The 20,791-nt window shown below is 43.1% G+C and overlaps 9 protein-coding genes and 1 non-coding gene across 10 annotated transcripts; 4 read left to right on the plus strand and 6 right to left on the minus strand.

Annotated features, from left to right (window-relative positions):
* The first annotated feature begins 812 nt into the window (after positions 1 to 812).
* Positions 813 to 885, plus strand: O0I10_012356. The gene has a single exon. It is a non-coding gene; the product is annotated as a tRNA-Arg (tRNA).
* A 413-nt stretch (positions 886 to 1,298) lies between these two features.
* On the minus strand, positions 1,299 to 2,219 carry O0I10_012357 (uncharacterized protein; the record flags this gene model as incomplete). Its single annotated transcript, XM_058492289.1, has 1 exon — positions 1,299 to 2,219. One exon carries the CDS (start codon positions 2,217 to 2,219, stop codon positions 1,299 to 1,301), a length of 921 nt encoding a protein of 306 aa, XP_058336927.1.
* Positions 2,220 to 2,783: 564 nt separating this feature from the next.
* Positions 2,784 to 5,703, plus strand: O0I10_012358 (uncharacterized protein; the record flags this gene model as incomplete). Its single annotated transcript, XM_058492290.1, has 12 exons — positions 2,784 to 2,924; positions 3,109 to 3,206; positions 3,264 to 3,309; positions 3,371 to 3,453; positions 3,514 to 3,842; positions 3,902 to 4,230; positions 4,288 to 4,383; positions 4,441 to 4,587; positions 4,655 to 4,804; positions 4,866 to 5,286; positions 5,344 to 5,546; positions 5,611 to 5,703. 12 exons carry the CDS (start codon positions 2,784 to 2,786, stop codon positions 5,701 to 5,703), a joined length of 2,136 nt encoding a protein of 711 aa, XP_058336928.1.
* Positions 5,704 to 5,801: 98 nt separating this feature from the next.
* Positions 5,802 to 6,403, plus strand: O0I10_012359 (uncharacterized protein; the record flags this gene model as incomplete). Its single annotated transcript, XM_058492291.1, has 2 exons — positions 5,802 to 6,081; positions 6,141 to 6,403. The coding sequence occupies 2 exons, from the start codon at positions 5,802 to 5,804 to the stop codon at positions 6,401 to 6,403; spliced, it is 543 nt and encodes a 180-aa protein (XP_058336929.1).
* Positions 6,404 to 6,459: 56 nt separating this feature from the next.
* O0I10_012360 (uncharacterized protein) lies at positions 6,460 to 7,611 on the minus strand (the record flags this gene model as incomplete). Its single annotated transcript, XM_058492292.1, has 1 exon — positions 6,460 to 7,611. The coding sequence occupies one exon, from the start codon at positions 7,609 to 7,611 to the stop codon at positions 6,460 to 6,462; it is 1,152 nt and encodes a 383-aa protein (XP_058336930.1).
* Positions 7,612 to 8,195: 584 nt separating this feature from the next.
* On the minus strand, positions 8,196 to 10,093 carry O0I10_012361 (uncharacterized protein; the record flags this gene model as incomplete). The annotated part of the gene is made up of 6 exons (XM_058492293.1): positions 8,196 to 9,057; positions 9,122 to 9,324; positions 9,434 to 9,644; positions 9,714 to 9,790; positions 9,862 to 9,957; positions 10,019 to 10,093. 6 exons carry the CDS (start codon positions 10,091 to 10,093, stop codon positions 8,196 to 8,198), a joined length of 1,524 nt encoding a protein of 507 aa, XP_058336931.1.
* Positions 10,094 to 10,657: 564 nt separating this feature from the next.
* O0I10_012362 (uncharacterized protein) lies at positions 10,658 to 12,025 on the minus strand (the record flags this gene model as incomplete). Its single annotated transcript, XM_058492294.1, has 3 exons — positions 10,658 to 11,052; positions 11,112 to 11,922; positions 11,987 to 12,025. 3 exons carry the CDS (start codon positions 12,023 to 12,025, stop codon positions 10,658 to 10,660), a joined length of 1,245 nt encoding a protein of 414 aa, XP_058336932.1.
* Positions 12,026 to 13,625: 1,600 nt separating this feature from the next.
* O0I10_012363 (uncharacterized protein) lies at positions 13,626 to 15,043 on the minus strand (the record flags this gene model as incomplete). The annotated part of the gene is made up of 3 exons (XM_058492295.1): positions 13,626 to 14,074; positions 14,134 to 14,944; positions 15,005 to 15,043. The coding sequence occupies 3 exons, from the start codon at positions 15,041 to 15,043 to the stop codon at positions 13,626 to 13,628; spliced, it is 1,299 nt and encodes a 432-aa protein (XP_058336933.1).
* A 1,446-nt stretch (positions 15,044 to 16,489) lies between these two features.
* O0I10_012364 (uncharacterized protein) lies at positions 16,490 to 17,918 on the minus strand (the record flags this gene model as incomplete). Its single annotated transcript, XM_058492296.1, has 3 exons — positions 16,490 to 16,938; positions 16,998 to 17,814; positions 17,880 to 17,918. The coding sequence occupies 3 exons, from the start codon at positions 17,916 to 17,918 to the stop codon at positions 16,490 to 16,492; spliced, it is 1,305 nt and encodes a 434-aa protein (XP_058336934.1).
* A 1,813-nt stretch (positions 17,919 to 19,731) lies between these two features.
* On the plus strand, positions 19,732 to 20,520 carry O0I10_012365 (uncharacterized protein; the record flags this gene model as incomplete). The annotated part of the gene is made up of 2 exons (XM_058492297.1): positions 19,732 to 19,768; positions 19,832 to 20,520. The coding sequence occupies 2 exons, from the start codon at positions 19,732 to 19,734 to the stop codon at positions 20,518 to 20,520; spliced, it is 726 nt and encodes a 241-aa protein (XP_058336935.1).
* Between the last annotated feature and the right edge of the window lie 271 nt (positions 20,521 to 20,791).

Below are 20,791 nucleotides of genomic sequence, written 5' to 3' on the forward strand. Positions count from 1 at the left end.
AAAGGATTTATCTTGTCTCTTCTCTTCTTTATTTGAAACATCACAAACGTGTTGTAAAAATGAAGAAGATGTCATCATTAGCTGGATACAACAAGCATTGTATGCATAAAAAGATCAAAGGGGCGGAGCGTTGAACTTGGCTCTTTTTCAATTCTGAGCTCGAAATCTTTTTGGATCCCAAAGTTGAAATGTCTTCCTATGCCCATTACTCATGATTGACCTCCCCTAAAAATGCTACGATTTCATATTTGAAATTGGTGGTCATTCCGCTGTAGAATGATGTGCATATTGACATGGTTACTGTTCGCTTTTTAACATTTTTCATCTTCCATTTTGAGAAGGTCTTTGAAACAACATGTAACTCACAAATTGAAAAATTGTCGGTGCAAGCGAAGCTGGTAAGCGTGCAAAATACCGCTTCAAGCCTGGTCGGCCTCCGCAAGTCACTTCCAAATTTGATTCTCAGTCGGCGGCCTCTAGTTCCATGGCAACTTGACCTCCACAGCAACCACTTGCATTATTGTTCCCACACTTTTCTTTTCCCCCACACACCCATTCGTATTGTTTCTCTGTAGTAATATTGTAGTATATAAGTATCTTTTCAGTGCCCATGCAGTAATAATAACTTTCACACACTTCTTTTCCATAACTATTTTACAACTTCTTGTCACTTCTCTTTATTCAAAGCTTCCTCAATACTTCTTTCTTGTTTCGGCATTAGTTTGAAGGCACATTTGATATACTTTTACTTGAATTCTCTTTTTGGCAAGCCCTGAGACAACTAGGAAACAAGAACTGACAAAATAACTCGAGGGGCTATGGCCAAATGGATAAGGCGCCTGACTACGAATCAGGAGATTCCAGGTTCGACCCCTGGTAGCCTCGAAACATCGAAACACTCAAATGAGTGTTTAAACCTTTTTGCTTTTTCGTGTAACGAGTATCACGTGACTTCTCGCTTTTTGCATTTGCATTTAGTTGTTTCCAAATGTACGTTTTTTTGATGTAGTGTCCTCCCACTTAGGTTAGTCGTATTGGCGCTTTTTATTGCCGGCATGTATAAACTTTTTTGGCAAACGCAGACCTCTTCATAATAAAACAACGCATACTCTATGATGTAAGGTAGGTCCAAGCAAAAAAAAAGGTGCATTCTTCTTTTGATGTTTATTTTCGCGGATGATACTTTCCACCATCAATTATATACATAGTAGATGCAGGCTAGTATCTATCAATGATTGATGGCAAGGTCATTACATGTAGCAACACAAATACAGGATAGTGGTGTCGTTGTTTTATTATTATTGGATGGAGCGTTGGGTATTTTCTTCTTCTGCCGCACGTGCAATGATTTCCTCGATTTCCTGTTGTCGTTCAATAGATTTAGACTTTGCTTGTTCTCGATTAAACAAGTGGCGAAAGAGAAGGGTGCTAGCGATAGTAAGGGTGCCAAGAGTCAAAGTGACGGCAAACATGTATACATTGGAATAATAAACAATATCATCCACATCATCGATTGTATAAATGAGCAAGACCCGCAAGGCGAATTCACTGAGTAATCCCAATGCCCATAGCAAGGTAAGAGCACGAAAGAAGGCACGGAATGAACGCCAATTTCTCCAAAACCAATCCCAATGCAAACGAATGGTAGGAGGATCCAGCATCATCGTACTTGTTACTGCAATCTGTCGTGCAACGTAAAACATAAAGGGCCGCAAGACGTGCTTTTTCCATCGAAAAGGTATCAAGGTAGCGAATAGCATGAGTCCCATAGCCGATGTCATGGCTGATTCTCGCAAAAGATAGAGCTTTGGATCGGATTCCACCATAGCGAGTAAAACAGAGACAGCAAAGCCGAGCAGCATTAACAATCCCATCATGTCGACTTTATGTTCTCGGAACCCCTTGATCACCACCATGATAGCAGTAGGCACACCAGCAAGGACAAGTGACCATAAAGGCGAAAGTATTGTACGCAACGCATAATACAAAGCAATGGGAAACACCAACTCGAGCATCATGTGCATGGTCATGTTGAGGAATGCGTGGACAATGGATCGTCGGTTGGGTACTGAGGTCTGCATAAAGGTAGGTACTCGGTGGATAGAGCGATAACGCGGCTTGCCACCGCCGCCACTGCTGCTCCCTGCAGAACTACTACTAATGCTCGTTGGCGATTGTGGCAAGAGAGGTGTCGTCGACGAAGGTGAATGAGGCTCCATGACAGCAAAAGAGGTAAAAGAAAAAAGAAAGCGTTTCAGCTGCAAGTGCCTTTTCAGATGTGCTACATGAGTTTGCTCACAAGATAAAGCTTGATGTTCTCCGCTCTCCTCGTTCGCCACCAGTTGCCATGGCAAAATGATCTCTATTCCCTGCCAAGTGTATCCTCCTGCCAACCAGGCTGCTCTTGTTGCATTAACAACATCTTCCAAAAAGTTAATGTGTTATCAACATGGCGTTCAATATTGAAATTGGTTACGATCTCTTTTCATTTGATATCCTTATTACAACATCAGGTCATATAAACAATGAAGGCATACGGTGATGTCATGGTCGTATTGGAGCATGACGTCCGTGTCACAGTCAACGCTGGAGTGATGCTGAAAGCCCAATCTATCCACAAGGATCACTATTGCTATGGTATTGTTGAAGGGTTGACAAGTGGGATGTATATGCAAAGGAGGCGGTTGTCAAAAGGTATGCCATATAATCCAGCAGCCATTTTCAAATGTCGCAGCAGCAACGGACTTTATTTCTCTCTTTCCTTTCAACACACAACCTCCCTCATGGCTGGCATCAAACGCAAAGCAGAAATCGAAATACCCATCGTCGACGAGAACGACTTGCTGAAATTGACACCTCTTGGATCGGGTAATGAGGTTGGTCGGTCGTCCATCTTGCTTGAATACAAGGGCAAAAAAGTATTGGTATGTGTCTTTTCCCATTTGGTCCTTCGATCTCTTTTCTCTTTCTTTTGCTTGCACTGTAGTACCACTTTATCCTCTCTTTCTCTCCCTCTCCCCAGCATTATCACAATAAAAATGAATGGCTTCAACTCATATACATTTCTTTTTACTTTTCTTTGACATGTTGTGAACTCCTCAAAAAAAGCTCGATGCTGGTATCCATCCTGCATACAATGGTTTGGCCTCGTTACCTTTCTTTGATGAAATTGATCCCGCAAGTATCGATGTCTTGTTGGTGACTCAGTAAGTGTGTGCCTATGTGGATGACGATTGACATGTTGTCTAATCACCCCTCCAAAGTTTCCACGTCGACCATGCTGCTGCTGTTCCTTATTTGATGGAAAGAGTAAGTCATATCATACCTCACACACACATCCATCTTTCTTACACACGCATGTCATGGATAGACATCCTTCAAAGGTCGCGTATTCATGACACATCCTACCAAGGCCATTTATAAATGGTTGTTGAATGATTATCTACGTGTCAGGTAAGAGCGAAAAATCGAGTGGGGGATTGAATAGCATGATCACCGACAACATGACTATAGCAATATTGGAGACGAGGATCAACTATATACCGAGGAGGATCTTATCAACTCCTTCAACCGTATTGAAGCTGTCGATTATCATCAACAAGTGGAAATGGAAGGCATCAAGTTTACTTCGTTTAATGCTGGTCACGTACTTGGTGCAGCCATGTTTTTGATCGAGATTGCCGGTGTACGCGTTCTTTATACGGGTGACTATTCGCGTGAAGAAGATCGTCACTTGATGGCAGCCGAGAAACCGGATAGTCCAGTGGATGTTTTGATTGCAGAGAGTACTTATGGCACACAATCACACGAGCCACGTATCGACAAGGAGAATCGGTTTACAAGTAAGTGTGAGGTGGAGGAGAGGGTTGTTTTATGAAAGAAGACTAAAGGATATTGATAGCGTTGATTCACAATATCGTGGGCCGTGGTGGACGATGTCTTATGCCGGTGTTTGCCTTGGGTCGTGCACAAGAATTGTTGCTCATTCTCGACGAGTATTGGGAGGCTCATCCAGAACTTGACAGCATTCCAATTTACTATGCTTCCAGCTTGGCCAAAAAGTGTATGGCAGTGTACCAAACGTATATCAACATGATGAACGCCAAAATCAGAAAGCAATTTGCTATCTCCAATCCATTCGTGTTCAAGCATATCAGTAATCTTCGCAACGTGGAGCAATTTGAAGACTCGGGTCCCTGCGTCATGATGGCTAGTCCTGGTATGCTTCAGGTAATGTCCATTGATTATCGAATGGAGATTCATCGTGCTAATACCTTGACCTTTTAGAATGGCTTATCTCGAGAATTATTTGAACGATGGGCACCTGATAAAAAGAATGGCTTGGTATTCACCGGTTATTGTGTCGAAAACACATTGGCAAGGGTAACTATTATCTTTTACGAAAAGGTCAAAGGATATCAATAACATGTTCTTTTATAGCAAGCCATGAATGAGCCACCAGATTTCAATGCTATGGATGGTCGCAAGATTCCTTTAAGGATGTCCGTTGATTACATTTCATTCTCTGCCCATGTTGATTTTACACAAAACAGCCAGTTTATTGAAGAAGTCAAGGCACCTCATGTGGTGAGTATGCGTACAGGAAAAGAAAAAGTGATCGATCATCCAGCTAAGTGGTATCCATTGAAAATAGATGCTTGTGCATGGTGAAGCAAACAACATGTTTCGGTTGAAATCAGCATTGCAAAGCAGGTATTCCGAACGCGAAGAAAACATCAAGATCTACACACCCAAAAACTGTGAGACTGTAAAGTTGCATTTCCGTGGTGAGAAAATGGCCAAGGTAAGAGACCATTTTTGGGATCATCATCATCCTCTCTTTACTCACGCGTGGGATGAATTAGACCATTGGTACATTGGCAGCCAAGTATCCTACTGAAGATGAGCCATTGAACGGTGTCATTGTTGCCAAGGACTTTCAACTCAACATCATGTCGACAGAGGATTTGAACGAGCTGGGTGGATTGATCACAACCGTTGTCACTCAGCGACAAGTCGTGCCTTTCAATGCAGCCATCAGCTTACTAAAGTGGCATTTGGAAATGATGTTTGGTACTGTGCAAGAGACGGATCTCAGCAAAGTGGATGGATCAACCGAAAAAGGATCCGTGTTGCGTGTTTTCGATACCATTGATATCAAAAAACTCCAAGGCGCAGGTAATCAATTGATGCTCGAATGGATTGGAAATGCCATGAATGATATGGTGGCCGATTCGGTGCTGGCGGTGATCTTGTCGGTGGATAGTTCTCCTGCCAGTGTCAAAGGTAAGCGATCGATCTACAAAGGAGGGATCCATATTAATGCAAAATGTATGTATATAGTGAGTACTCAGCCATGCTCGCATTCACATGATCACGATGAAAAGTCCGTGCACTTGAAGGTGGATGAAGAGATTGCATCCGATTTCAGAAACATGGTTACCTTTTTGGAAGAGCAGTTTGGAAAAGTCGATGCCAATGAAGAAGATCACAAGATCACGGTCGATGTGGATGGTGTCAAGGCTACTATTGACTCTATCAAATTTGTGAGTATACATCTGCCCTTGACTCATGTTAATGCTTTGTATTAATGATAAAATGATTCGATAGAGCGTTGATTGTGAGAATGAGGCTCTTCACAAGCGTGTCACCAATGTAGTTCAGCACGTCAAGATGGCCATGAAGCCTATTTCAGTATTCTAAATAGTTTTGTTCTTGTGTATATACGTTTATAAAATGATCAAATTTCGCTTCTATATATTATCTGGGTTGGGAGAATTGACTACGTGGACTTTTTAGCTATGAACCGACTTGGCTTTGGTGATTTTCATGCTGCCCACTTTAGCCCACAGCAAGTTGAACAGTGGAAACACCTCTTACAAAGAAACCTTTATCCATCATGGCAGCCATATCAGGAGCAGCAGCAACAACAACAATACCAGCAAGAGCCAACCATGAATGACGCAATGGAGGAAGAGGTGGATCAACAACAAGACATTCAAGACGATCAAGATCAGCACCATGGGCTATCCAAGGAAGCTATTGAAATATTTCGATTCTCTGAAGCATATCGTAAAGAACGTACGTGATGATAAGAGAAGATGCTTTGACATTTAAGGCTGATGGATAGTATCATTTAGGCGAAGCAGCTGAGCGAGAACAAGGTGGGGATGAGGATGAGGATGAGGATCAAGGTACCTTTGACGATGAACCCTATATCTGCAATGGACTACACAAGGGTGGTATTGAGACACCAGCAAATCGATTGATCCATATTGATACGGAGGCCGAGTACAGTGAACAAGTAGTGATACAAGAGCGCTTTCTAGATGCAGAGTATATCAAAGCATGTCAAACTAAAGATAGCCCTGTTGTATTATGGCCAGTAGTGCCTTTACGATGATCACACACATATATAAAAAAGTATCTTTGGAAGAGGACAAACGGGGGATCTAGTATCTACCATTCAACCGCGTCCTTGTATTTGTTATTAAGAGATTCATAAATAGCACCCGAGGGTGTAGAAGGAGGGGTATCGTGATAATGAAAAGCAAAGATGCTATCTAACCAATGATCGCTGATTGCTGTAGTTGACGATGCAAAGGGACTTGAAAAGCGTAATGACTTTGTACATTGAGAGGGTTCGAAATAGCACCACGGTATGATGGCCCATGGTTTGTATCCATTCCTTAATATCCGCACGTAGACTCGGTAATAAAGTCGACCCAAATCTGCCAGCGTAAGTTGATTGATGGGTGGCAAGGATGATTCGCTGATGGCATTTTCCAATTCACATAGATAGGGCGAGTCCTTTGTAAAGTACATCATGGATGATCCAGAGAATGGGTTGCCTTCCACGCTGGTGTAGCACGTTGCTTGAGAGATCCAATCATTGCCAACAAGTAACGGTTCCAAATCTCGTACAAAGAGTGTATTCATATTAAACCACACGCCACCATAGGTCGACAATGCCTTGAATGCAATGAATGTATCTTGTGTCGTATTATCGATCTCATACCAGATGCGATCCGTATGTTCAGCTGCCTCTTTCCAATAAGGTGATTCATCCAATAACCTTTGATCCTTTTCATCAATCCATACAATAAGCCGAGTCGTCGCTGGATCCTGGGTTGCAACAAAGGAACGGAGTGTTGCCAATTGTGTTTCGCCAAATGTGTTGTCTGCCGAGGACCACGTCGTATGAAAATAGATCACTGTGTCGTTATTCCCCATGCGATGGCGAGGCTTTTTCACGGTGCTTGCATATCCATAGCAAGTGTCATCCTGCATACGGTAACCAGGCATCATGTTGATACTGTGTGTCGCATAGCCTTGCTGATACTTTGGAGCCAAGTTTTGAAAACACGCACCCTCCTCTGAAAGTGGTTCAACAATAACAGGCTTCCGTGGTGATAGCCAGAATCGGACATAGATGCGCATGTGGGTGTCTACACGGCATACAATGAAGAAGGCTGTAATGCCGGCGAGTATAGCAAGGACGATCCATTTGAGAATGGTGAGTAGCAATCGGGTGTTGATCCGCCGAGTGTTGGTGGTGGTGGAGAGACTGGAATAACCTCGTGCTGTCAGATTGCTAAAAGGCCAACGCATGTAGTCAATGGTAGGGGATGAACGATTCAGAGGAAAAAAGGTATCTTTTCTCTCCTTGCAGCTCGGAACCTTAAAAGAAAGATCACCACCGTAAGCATCAACCACAACCAGCTTGGCATGTCTCAGGTGATACGAACAAAGTACGACTTCCGATGTGCCGAATTCCCTTTTCTGCCCAAGTCTCTTTGCTTTAGTGAGCGGCGGGTGTAAAACAAGCCTGGTGGGAAACAAAAAGAAGACACCATGATGATGTGATCCAAGGTCACTACTCGTATCCATGGCAACCATCTCCTTTTATATATGCAATACATAGACACATGCATAAAGTAATCAAACATTGACACACAGACATCCTAGTATTTGGTAACGCTCCTTTGTCCTATGTTAATAAATAAGCCCGCTATACACACACTCTCACGCACACACACACACACAATACAACGCACACGTTTTATGTGTGGTAGTATACAATATTCTGGTTCCTCATTTCGTGTAACATGGTACTATAATATGATCGCCCCGACAACCCCCCTTCCTAAACCTTTTACGTATATAATGTTGTAAAAAAATGATGCGAGTGCTTTTTAATGATCCAAAATGCGAAGGTTGCCAGTAATGACCTTATTTTCCAATACAGCTCCTGAAGGAATATCGATACGTTCACCATGGTTGGCAACAATGATGACGGTGCCTCTTAGTTCCACATTGGCTCCAAATGTAACATCACCCGTGACCGTCAAATGATCCAGTTCCAGAATGTGAGGAATGGTCTTGAATCGAGACAAAAAGTGGCTGACCTTTTTAAAGTGATCACCCAACTTGACGAGGGGCACGGTATTAAACATGCGCTTGGGGTTGACGGCAAGTTCGCCATGGACGAGTGAATACAAGTTGGAGGTGACGAGGAAAAGATCCGATGTGGATTTGACGGGCAAGAAACGAGTGCGAGGGACATTGACACCATGAGCGTTACGGAAATGCTTGATAGCAGCACCCACAGCCGTTTCCAATTGAATCACCTTTTCACCGCTATCCGTGGTCTTGTTGTTGACAATGATTTCCAAATCCATGGCTTCCTCTTCCAATACTCGCTTGATGGCCTTCAAGTTGATCCATAGGTTGTTGGTGTTGAAAATCTTAAACTTTTTGACAGACTTGAAATCCTCCACATGCTCATTGGGTACTTGAGCAATTTCAAGCAAACGAATATGACCATTGTAATCGACCAAAGTACCACCCTTGATATCAGCCTTGGTTTTATCCGTCACTTCCAACAAGAATTCAGCATCGCTTTCCACCATATGATGCAAGATGGTAAGATCCACAGTTGCACCCAAGTTGTCCACATTGGACACAAACAAGTATTCCTTGCCCTCAGCGAGTAACTTGTCCAAGAGACCAGAGTTGTACAATGCTTCATATAAATCACCGTGACCAGGGGGATACCTGGTATATATAGCGTGAGTTCAAGGACAGATGCAGCTGCTGAGGTTTAATAGCCAATACTTACCATTGTTCGATAGCCGAGTTGGGAGAACGAGGCACTGGTAAAAGTGATTCCTTGTTGATACGGGGATGACGGCTTTGGTTGAAGGTGGTGATGTTGATGTTGTGGGTGGCGTATTTTTGTACAATGCGACGAGTCTCTTCATCCGTGTTGAAAGAATTCATCAAAATAAATGGAACATTCACATCATGTCTCTTGTTGAGGTACTACAAAATGGGGTGGGTGAGAATACCCAACAATGTGATCAATTCCCAACATTTTGCCAACTCACCCATATACATTCCCCTTTTCTTTCTAATTCTTTCGCTTACTTACCTCAATCTGACGCACGCTCAGGTCCAAAAATGTCATTCCGTCACGAACTTCAATAGCCGATTTGGGACCAACACAGCCCATCGTGGTTCCAAGACCGCCATTCAACTTGAGAACAGCAAGTTTGTCGAGATCATTGGATGCGGTACATTCAGGTAATTCCTTGTATGCAACAATTTGCTCAGGCGAGGGCGATTGGATCTTGTCCCAATCCCTATCATAGACACACACAGTGTGAGTATCATCCCCCCATCATCCTCTCTTTTTTCCTGATCTTGCTTACAGCTTGGTGCCCTTAGCCTTTTCATCCATGAAACGCGTAAACAGCATGTAGAATCCATCCATTTCTTGTTGAAAGAACTAGAAGAATCCAGAGAGATCGGTCAGCTGATCCCCTTTGTTTCAAATCCCAATGACCCTTTTTTTTTTACCTTGCGTTCACCTTCATCCTGGATTTGAGCAGCCAACTTGCTCAACTCGGACTTCATGGCTTTGGCAGCAGCGGCAGAGCTTGCACCTTGAAAATCCTGCATATAGAAAGATGAATGTTAAAAATAGGTTGATAAGGTGTATAGAGACATGACATACAAGAGTGGACAAGGTGTGGGGATGATGACGATCGGGAACAATGCCAGAAGATGGCTTTCGTGCAAATGAGGCCATGGGAGAATAGAAATGACAGGTGTGAGGAGTGGCGATGGGAGGAAAAAAGTAGAAAGAAGAGGAAGACGAGTGCGTGTCCCGAGTGAAGAAATTGCTATATATACCATCCTCTTTCTCACTTGCAATGTGTCTCGTGTGCAACGCGTTACTAAAATATTCGCATTAGCGGCTGCAACTACCCAAAATAGAAAAGTGAGATGTTGAGTTTTACCCGGCAAATCAACTTGAAGATCACCTACGCTCGTGCTTGCTTTGCTGCCATTTCATTGCTGCTTGCTTCCTTTAGGTTTATCAATGGGCGTTTAACTCAACAATATCAATAATGCAACTTGGTGTTGTACAACCAAAGACCCATGTCTTTATCACATCTTGTGGCACTCTTACAACGTTAAATGGATTAACATACAAAAGAGATTTTGAATGTAGTAGATAACAGTACCCACTTTATTGAACAAGGCTTGCATGTACAGTAACGATGATAAAAGGTCACAATCATGTTAATTTTTCTGTGTTTGTGGATGCAACGCATGCACAAATCAAGGTTGTTGTTGTATTATGAGCGGATCATTGATAGGCTACTAGGTGCCGGTACACGAAACTTGTATCTGGGACTTTCCGTAGATCAACTTCGTACGCACGATAACTGATTCTAAGAGACGTTTCATGGCTAAGAAGTTTATCCATCTCAGATAAGAAAAGCTTCCAAACAGCAACCGGATCATCCATTCTTGGTATCTCAATCTGAAATAACCCAAGCACACCATAGACATAGTCAACAGGATCCATGCAACGCCGAGGGGAATGGGTCATTGTTGATACCAATAGGGTCGCAAAGTTTTCTACGCTCTCAAATTGGATACGTTCCTTGCCGTATAATCTTGCCATACGTGTATCAGTATACCAAGATTCTAAAGTCTCTACTCCCACATATCTCAACCGTATCGCTGCCTCTTTACGTTCTGCTTAATAAAGATTAGCAGTACTCCTCAATGATGATCAAGTGTCCCATGAGACATACCGAATTCTTCATTATCCTCGTATCGATCCTCTATCGATCTCGTAAAGTATGAAATGTAGTTAAACCTTCGAGTTAAGTCATCCACGGTGATCGTGTTGCTTGAAGGTTCGTGAGTGCCTGTTTCCGCCATAAGGTGTACCTCTCCTAAAGGTAAAACCATCTCTTGCCATGTCCACACACGTCTCCACCACCGGCTTTGTATCAATATGTGCATGGAATCTATGAACTGGCAACACTGGTCATAGCATTGCTTGGCAGCTTCGACGTCATTTGAACAATGCTGTTCAAAATGGGACATATCATAATCATCCATTAAATTAATTCGTGATATCAGGCCAGGTTCACAGTCGATCAAGGCAACGCATTCAAGGCAACAAGCGTAGATATTGCCCATAATATCCAATGGCGTATCGGTACGTGAACATAAGACATCAATCCACCAATAACTATCAGGTTCATCCTTGAGCAATGCAAGTAATGTATCGCGTTTCTCAGGTCGCATGGAAACAGGTTTCACTGGTTGTCCATCTTCGCCATCCACGTATTCATTGATATCATTCCAGTGGTACCGTTCGTTTTCGGTAGTCCCCCAAAGGTGCGACAACGCGTAGTAAAAAGACGGAATGTCCTCCGCTTCATTAATCCTTCTAATCATGCGCCTTCGATGGTATGAATCACTGGCAGGTCGTATGACTTGCATTTTGGCTCCATTTTCAGGCACATAGAGAAGCAAAAAGTTTGGGTCGGATAAGAGTGCACCGAGTCCTTTTTCGAAAAATTGTTTATACTTGCTGCCTTCGCTGATCTCTATCTGAAAAGAGGTAGACATGAGCAAGGGCCTGGATGCAGCATGGACATATTCTGCACTTGCATACTTTGATGGGATCATTGCCTTCATCCGTATCGCTTGTCATATTGAGAGTATAAAAAAAGAAAGAGTTGAAGGAATTGAAGTTCCATGTTCTATAGGCTTTTTATGTATCACATACATGTCGTGTCACCATGCAAGGCGATAAACATGCCAGCCCATTCTTATTGAAAAAGTAGAGCATTCGTGTCAAGGGGCATATTACTGTTCCCATGGGAAAAGGCACAGGAAAGAAATTTTGCTATCCCAGTAGTATAGAGAAGAGGAAGAATTGTAATAAGAGGCATGTAGAGAACGCAGGTCCTTAATACTTCAAAGAGTGCCACAAGAGGTTGCAGGTGTTAGAGATCGGGTGGCGGAATCCTTTCCGTTTGTGTTGATCCACAACCTTAAAAAGTGCGTTAAGAAGGCCAATTGGTTTGAACATTTGATATAGAAGCATGTTCTTTATTCGTTGACAAATGCATAAAAGTATACTAGGGGCTACTGCTGGGATACCTATCCACGTGCAACGATTCTTTATCCATTCACAGCCTTACCATTTTCTCGGTCACCCTGGCAATGCTCTGTTGCGTGGCAATAGTACTCGAAAGTAGCAACAGTCTCAGCACATGAAAAAAGGGGCCCATACAACATAAAGAACCGTTGTCATGATCCACCTATCCACAACCTTACCCTATAATCCAATCTCGTGTGTTCCATTTTCTTCATCATCATTGCTTGTAAGCAATCGTCATACGCTCCAGGATGTACTAGAAGTAAAAAATGTGGCATGTCCAATATTAGTACCCACCATTGCCCTGATCCATTCTAATCTTTCCACCCACAGCCTTACCCCATAATCCAAGAACGCGTTTCTATTTCCTCCATCATCCTGGTGTTGTGCTGTTGCTTGGCAATGGTCTTCGTAAGTGGCAGGCATAGTGAGAAAGAGAGCAAGCATTTATAGAAGCGAAAACGGCTGGTTGCAACAAAGATCCATAGTGGATAGTCGACAATACACGCATCCTAACAGTATCTCGATGGTTGTTTTACAGCTGTTGTTGACTTGTTTCAGGCGTGAACGGGTTTGGCAATGGGATGTTGTTGTTAACTGGAGCCAACTGGCAAGGTACAACTTGGTGGACACGAACAAAGGAAGAAGAGTAGGCTGCAGCAAAAGAAAGCACCTCCACACGAGACAAACGATGAGCCACATGGTTAACGTAACGGCTATGGTTGTTCAAAAGTGCTGTAAGGTACTGATACATAAATGGTGTTGGCAGTTGTCGAGGAGGTCCATTGCGAGTAGTGATCATGGGTTGACAATAAAAGACTTTATGCTATCCAAAGTCGTTTGGTGGCCAATGGCGAGCATCGATTGTTGCTGTCGTGATCGGAGCATGTGTTGGGTGCAGTCGTGTTTGCAATTGAAGAAGCATGTGGGTAGACAAGGAGAGGCTGCGATGAGAGTGAAAAGAAGAGGCAAGAATTAGGCGACTGCAACTACCCAAAATGGAAAGCAATAATGCAACCTGGTGTTGTGACACGGCTGCAAAGTTGTCGTTAAATGGATCAACATACAGGAGAGACTTTGAGTGTAGATAACACCACCCACTCTTTTAAACAAAGCTCGCGTGTAATGATGATAAAAGATCACAATCATATTAATGCTTTCGTGGCTTTGATAGATGCAATGCTTTCATAAGTCTAGTTAGCCATCTTAGACGATGGACTCCTAACAGATCATTGTATACACCAGTCATATCTTGAACTTTCCGTAAATCAACATGGTATGCATGATCACTGATTCTAAGAGGCATACTAAGGCTATCGATAAGTTTATCCATCTCAGACAAGAAAAGCTTCCATACTGCATCCGGGTTGTCCATTCTTGGTATCTCAATCTGGAGCATCCCAAGCACACCATAGACATAATCAACAGGGTCCATGCAACGCCGAGGGCACTTGCCCCATGTCCTCAATAGTAGGTACAAAAATTTCCCATACATCTTCCCACCTTCGAGACGATCCTTGTTGTATGTTCTTGCAGCTATTGTTTCCTCGCACCAAGCTCCTACAATCATTTCAGTCTGAGCTGTCGCCTCTTTACGTCCTAGATTAATAAAGATTAGCAGTACTTCTCAATGATAGTTAAAATCTCATGCGACATACTCCATAGTAACACATCCCCGTATGGGTCCTTTATAGATCTCTCAAGTGCTAACATGCCACCATAGTTGCTCACTAATTCATCCACAGTGATCGTGTTGCTTAGAGGTTTGTGAGTGCCTGTTTCCGCCATAAGGCGTACCTCTCCGAAAGGTAAAGCCATCTCTTGCCATGTCCACACACGTTTCCACCATCGACTTTGTATCAATGTGTACAGGATATTGGTGAGCTGGCAGCATTGATCATAGCATTTTATGGCAGCTACGATATTCTTTAAATAATGCGTGTTGAAATCTTCCTTTTTAAAGACCCCCATTGGATGAAGTTGTGATATTAAACCAGGTTCACAATCGATCATGGCAATGCATTCAAGGCAACAAGAATAGATATCGCCCATAATATCCAATGGCGTATCGGTACGTGCACACAAGACATCGATCCACCAATAACTATCAGGGTGGTCCCTGAGCAATGCAAGTAAAGTATCGCGTTTCTCAGGTCGCATGGAAACAGGTTTTACTGGTTGTCCATCTTCGTCATCCACGTATTCACCGATATCATTCCAGTAGTACCATTCGTCTTCTGTAATCCCCCAAAGGTGCGACAAGGCGTAGTAAAAGGATGGAATGCCCTCCGCTTCATTAATCCTTCGAATCATGCGCCTTCGATGGCATGGATCACGTGCAGGTCGTATAACTTGCATCTTGGCTCCATTTTTGGGCACATAGAGCAGCAGAAAGTTTGGGTTGGATAAAAGTGTGTCGAGTCCTTTTTCGAAAAGTCGTTTATACTTGTTGTCTTTGCTAATCTCTATCTAACAGAGATAGTTCATGAGTATGGTTTGGATTTATCAACGTATTCGGTATTTGCACACTTTGATAGGATCATCGCCTCCATCAGCGTCGCTTGTCATAGTGAGAATATAAAAAGAAAAAGGTGAAGGGATTGAAGGTTCCATGGTCTGTAGGCTTTTTAATGTGCGTGTCTACGTTGTGTCACGGCGCAAGGTGATACACCTCTAAGCCCTATCGTGTGCAAAGCAGCTTGCCACATTTACCATAAAAGAATGTTGCTCACTCAGTAACAAAGAACAAATGAAATAAGAAGCATGGAATGAAGGTAGCTCAAAAAGCGTTTGATCCACAAATCTAAGAGTGCGTAAAGAACGCCAACTTGGTTTATTGCTTGTAATGGGAGCTACTACTATGGGGATATTTATCTACTTGCAATAACTCTTTATCGATCCGCAGCCTTACCATTTCTCCATCACCCTGACAATGTCCTGTTGCGTAGCAACAGTGCTCAGCACATGAAAAAAGGGGCCCATACAACATAAGAACCGTTGTCATGATCCACCTATCCACAACCTTACCTTATAATCCAATCTCGTGTGTTCCATTTTCTTCATCATCATTGCTTGTACACAATCGTCATACGCACCAGGATGTACTAGAAGTAAAAAATGTGGCATGCCCAATATTAGTACCCACCATTGCCCTGATCCATTCTAGTCTTTCCATCCGCAGCCTTACCCCATAATCCAAGCACGTGTTTTCTATTTCCTCCATCATCCTGGCATTGTGCTGTTGCTTGGCAATGGTCTTCGTAGGTGGCAGGCATAGTGAGAAAGAGAGCAAGCATTGTAGCAGTGCAAACGGCAGGTTGCAACAAAGAGCCATGGTGGATAGTCGACAATACACGCATCCTAATAGTATCTTGTGGTTGTTTACAGCTGTTGTTGACGTGTTTCAGGCGTGAACCGCTTTGGCAATGAGGTGCTGTTGCTAACTGGAGCCAACTGGAAAGGTACAACTTGGTGGAGACGAACAAAGGAAGAAGAATAGGTTGCAGCAAAAAGAAAGCACCTCCACACGCGACAAACGACGAGCCATGTAGTTTAACGTAAAGTCTATGGTTGTTCAAAAGCGCTGCTAATGTACTTGACACGTAAACTTGTGTTGGCATTTGTCGTGATCCTGGGCTGACAATAAAAGACCTTTTGCTATCCAAAGTTGTTTGCCAGTCAATGTCGAGCTTCGTAATGTGCTGTCGTCGTGATTGGAGCATGCGTTGGGTGCAGTCGTGGTTGCAATTGTGAGAAAAAGCATGTGGGAGAACAAGGAGGAGTGGCGATAGGTGAAAAGAAGAATAAGGCCACTGAAACTGCCCAAGATAAAAAGCGATAATGCAACATGTTGTTGTACAACAAAAGCGCGTACCTTCATTACATTCTGTGGCACTACGACAAGTTGTCGTTAGGTTGATCAACATACAAAAGAGACTTTGCGTGTAGATAACACCACTCACTTATTTATTGAACAAGGCTCGCGTGCAATGATGGTAATAGTTTACAATCATGTTATTCGTACTGAACGATTTCCTCTGGTGAGTATCGAATATTGGACTCTAATAACAAGTTCTTGTATACATCGGCCATGTCTTTAGCTTTCCGTAGATCAAGTTGGTAAGCACGATCGCTGATTCTAATCCTCCTGGGGTCCCCAGGAAAGCTACCCAGAAGTTCATCCACAAGTTTGTCCATCTTAGACAAGAAAAGCTTCCATACTGCATCCGGATTGTCCATTCTTGGTATCTCAAACTGGAATATTCCAAGCACACCATAGACATAATCAACAGGGTCCATGCAGCGCCGAGGGCAATTGCCCCATGTCCACAATAGATTGAAAAGCCAATCCTTTACGTCCTGCTCATAGATACGGTCACTGTTGTATGTTCTTGCAGCCCTTACTTCGCAATACCAATCTTCTAGAGCTGCCTTTCTCTTGAACTTTGTAGTTCTATGACGTTCTGTTCAATAAAGATTAGCAGTGCTCCTCAAAAATTATTAAATATCTCATGAGACATACCGGATCTTTTTGTCCACCAGCAGTGATATTCTGCGCACTGCATAATCCTTGACATGCGATTATAGTTGCGAACTAATTCACGCATGGTGATCAAGCTGCTTATAGCTTTGTGAGTGCCTGTTTCCGCCATAAGGCGTACCTCTCCAAAAGGTAAAGCCATCTCTTGCCATGTCCACACACGTTTCCACCATCGACTTTGTATGAATCTGTACATGAGGCCTGTGAACCGGTAGCATTGCTCATAATCTTGCCTGGCAGCTGCGATGTCATGTGGTTCATAATTGACTATAGATCTTTTATAGAGATATCTCTTAAAGTCCCCCATTTGATGAAGTTGTGATATCACACCAGGTTCACAGTCGATCATGGCAATGCATTCAAGGCAACAAGCGTAAATGTCGCCCATTATATCCAACGGTGTTTCGGTACGTGCACACAGCACATCGATCCACCAATAACTATCAAGGTGGTCCTTGAGCAATGCAAGTAACGTATCGCGTTTCTCAGGTCGCATCGAAACAGGTTTCATTGGATGTCCATCTTCGTCATTCACGTATTCACCGATATCGTCCCAGTAGTGCCGGTTGTTTTCTGTAATCCCCCAAAGATGCGACAACGCGTAGTAAAAAGATGGAATACCCTCCGCCTCATTAATCCTTCTGATCATACGCCTTCGATGGTATGGATCACTAGTAGGTCGTATGACTTGCATTTTGGCTCCATTTTCGGGCACATAGAGAAGCAAAAAGTTTGGGTTGGATAAGAGTGCACCGAGTCCTTTTTCGAAAAATTGGTTATCGCCTTTGCTAATCTCTAGCTAAAGAGGAGGTAGTCATAAGTAAGATCCTAAATGCAGCATGGATGTATTCTGGGCTTGTATACTTTGATGGTATCATTGTCGTCATCCGTATCGCTTGTCATATTGATAATATAAAAAGAGAAAGGGTTGAAGAGATTGAGAATCCATGCTCTGTTGGCTATTTATGTACCACATACATGTCGTGTCACCATGCAAGGCGATAATCTTGTCAGCCCACTCTCTTATTGAAAAGTAAAGCTTACGTGTAAAGGGGCATATTACGGTTGCCATAGGGGAAGGCAAAGGAAAGAAATTTTGCTATCCCAATGTAGAGAAGAGGAAGAAATGTAATAAGAGGCACGTAGAAAGGCAGTTCTTTGATATTTCATAAGGTGCCACAAGAGGTTTGCAGGTGTTAGAGATCGGGTGGCGGAATTCTTTCCGAATGTATTGATCCACAATCTTAAAAAGTGCATTAAGAAGGCAAGCTGGTTTGGACGTTTGATACAGACGCATGTTCTTTATTCGCTCACAAATGCATAAAAGTATCCTAGGGACTACTACTGGGATACCTATCCACATGCAACGATTCTTTATCCATTCACAACCTTACCATTTTCTCCATCACCCTGGCAATGTCTTGTTGCGTGGCAATAGTGCTTGAAATTGGCATGCATATAAAAAGGGGCCCATACAACATAAGAACCGTTGTCATGATCCGTCCATCCACAACCTTACCCTATAATCCAATCTCGTGTGTCCCATTTTCTTCATCATCATTGCTTGTACACAATCGTCATACGCACCGGGATGTACTAGAAGTAAAAAAAGGGGCATGCGCAATATTAGTACCATTGCACTGATCCATTTTACCTTTCCATCAACAGTCTTACCTCATAATCCAAGCTCATGTTTTCTATTTCCTTCATCATCCTGGCATTGGGCTGTTGCTTGGCAATGGTCTTCGTAGGTTGCAGGGATAGTTAGAAAGAGAGCAAACATAGCAGTGCAGAAGGCTGCTTGCGACAAAAAGCCATGGTTGATAGTCGATAATACAGGCGTCCTAGCAGTGAACAGCTTTGGCAATTGGGATGGCATTGTTTAACTGAGGCCAACGGGAAAGGTACAACTTGGTGGAGACGAAAGGAAGAAGAGTAGGTTGCGACAAAAGAAAGCACCTCCACACGCAATAAACGACGAGCCACATGTTGTTTAACGTAAGGCCTATGGTTGTTCAAAAGTGCTGCTAACGTACTCGACGCGTAAACTTGTGTTGGCATTTGTCAAGGAGGAGGTCCATTGTGAGTGGTGATCTTGGGTTGACAATAAAAGACCTTTTGCTATCGAAAGTCGTTTGCCAGTCAATGTCGAGCTCTGTAATGTGTGTTGTCGTAATTGGAGTATGCGTTGGATGTAGTCGTGGTTGTAATTGTGGGAAGAAGCATAAGAAAGAGCTGGCTTTCTGGAGGAAGGGGGTTTCAATTCTAAGCTCAAGTCCAACCTTCCCCAAAATGGGTGTGTGGGGCATAAGGATATCGTCATAGCTCTGACTGGGTACAGTAAAAACGGATACCTACTCCACCAAAGTATATGAATCCTTTCATTACGTATCCCATGTCCAATTTCAACAAGCTATGACTCACCTCGACCAGGGGAGTTTGGTCGCTGTTGTATGTTGACTCCGGCAAACCTATTCTTCCGTTTCAAGTGCGACAAAATGAGCCAATGAATGTACTTGTCTTCATGCTTTGTCATGCAGCCCGATGTTCTTACCAACGCGAGGGGAGAGTGTGGAGACCGACAATTCGGGAATAGATCAAATATACCAAACCGCCTTAACCCCAGATTAGTAATCTTCTTGAACTTCTCGACCCCATCACCTATATAAAGCGTTCTTTTTTCTCTTAGCTTTTTTTCCTTTGTCTACCAAAACAAATGGCATCCGAACTTCAAAGAGCATTGGCTGATTCAGGTACTACTACTACCAGAATGAAGAACCTTGGGAGAGTAAAACTCATCGATCAATGATACATAGCTGTGGAGCGTGATGTGGATCGCATGCTTCGATCACACGGCTTCCATCCACCTAATCCTATTGATATTGCATCGATTCCTGTTCCCAACACCGAGGTTGCTATCAAGACAGCCGAGTACACGCATAAGGAGCTTGATGCCACAATGTGGAATCATTCGAACCGAGCCTATTACTTGGGAGCTGTTGTTGCCACGGATCAGTTTCCCGACTGGAAGGTAGATTTGGATACGTACTACTTGACGGCATTGTTTCATGACATTGGTGTTGCTCCTCGCTATCATCTCAGTACCTCCTTATCCTTTGAATTCTGGGGCGGCATTCATGCAAGAGAAAAATTGGTTGAATTTGGTGCGTCACAATTACAAGCGGATGAAGTGGCCGAAGCCATTATCCGGCACACGGATTTCGTGCCAGGCCAGATTCGTAAAGTGGGTCAACTCATTCAAATGGGCACCACCATTGATGTGATTGGTCGCAATCCTGAATTGTATCATGCTGATACCATCGATGCCATTGTCAAGAAATACCCCAGACTTGGCTTCAATTGCCACTTTGCTGATTTGATGGATAAGGAATGCCTTCATAAACCAGGCAGTCATACAAGCGCCGGTGATGAGATCAACTTTATTGATCGTATCAGAAACAATAAGGTGATGGAAAAGTATGATAATAACAAGTCTACCTTGTAAATAAAGAAAAATGGGCTGTGGGAAATTATGCAACAAACCATTGTCACACACATACACATACACAAGCTGACAACATGCAATCTTGTCATGAACCGGAATGATGCGATAGATGATGCGATTTATTCGAGTGTGTAAACAAGACAAGAGGTTTTGACTGAAAGTGAAGAAGAAAAAAGAAAGAGTAACGCTGATTGTTGGGAGCATATGCATTTGGGGATAAAGTAGGAAAGAGAATGTGAGTGAAGAATTCAATCATCAATAAGGTGGGATC

The sequence above is a fragment of the Lichtheimia ornata genome (assembly GCF_029851405.1).
Source record: "Lichtheimia ornata isolate CBS 291.66 chromosome Unknown scaffold00123, whole genome shotgun sequence".
Lineage (NCBI taxonomy): Eukaryota > Fungi > Mucoromycota > Mucoromycetes > Mucorales > Lichtheimiaceae > Lichtheimia > Lichtheimia ornata.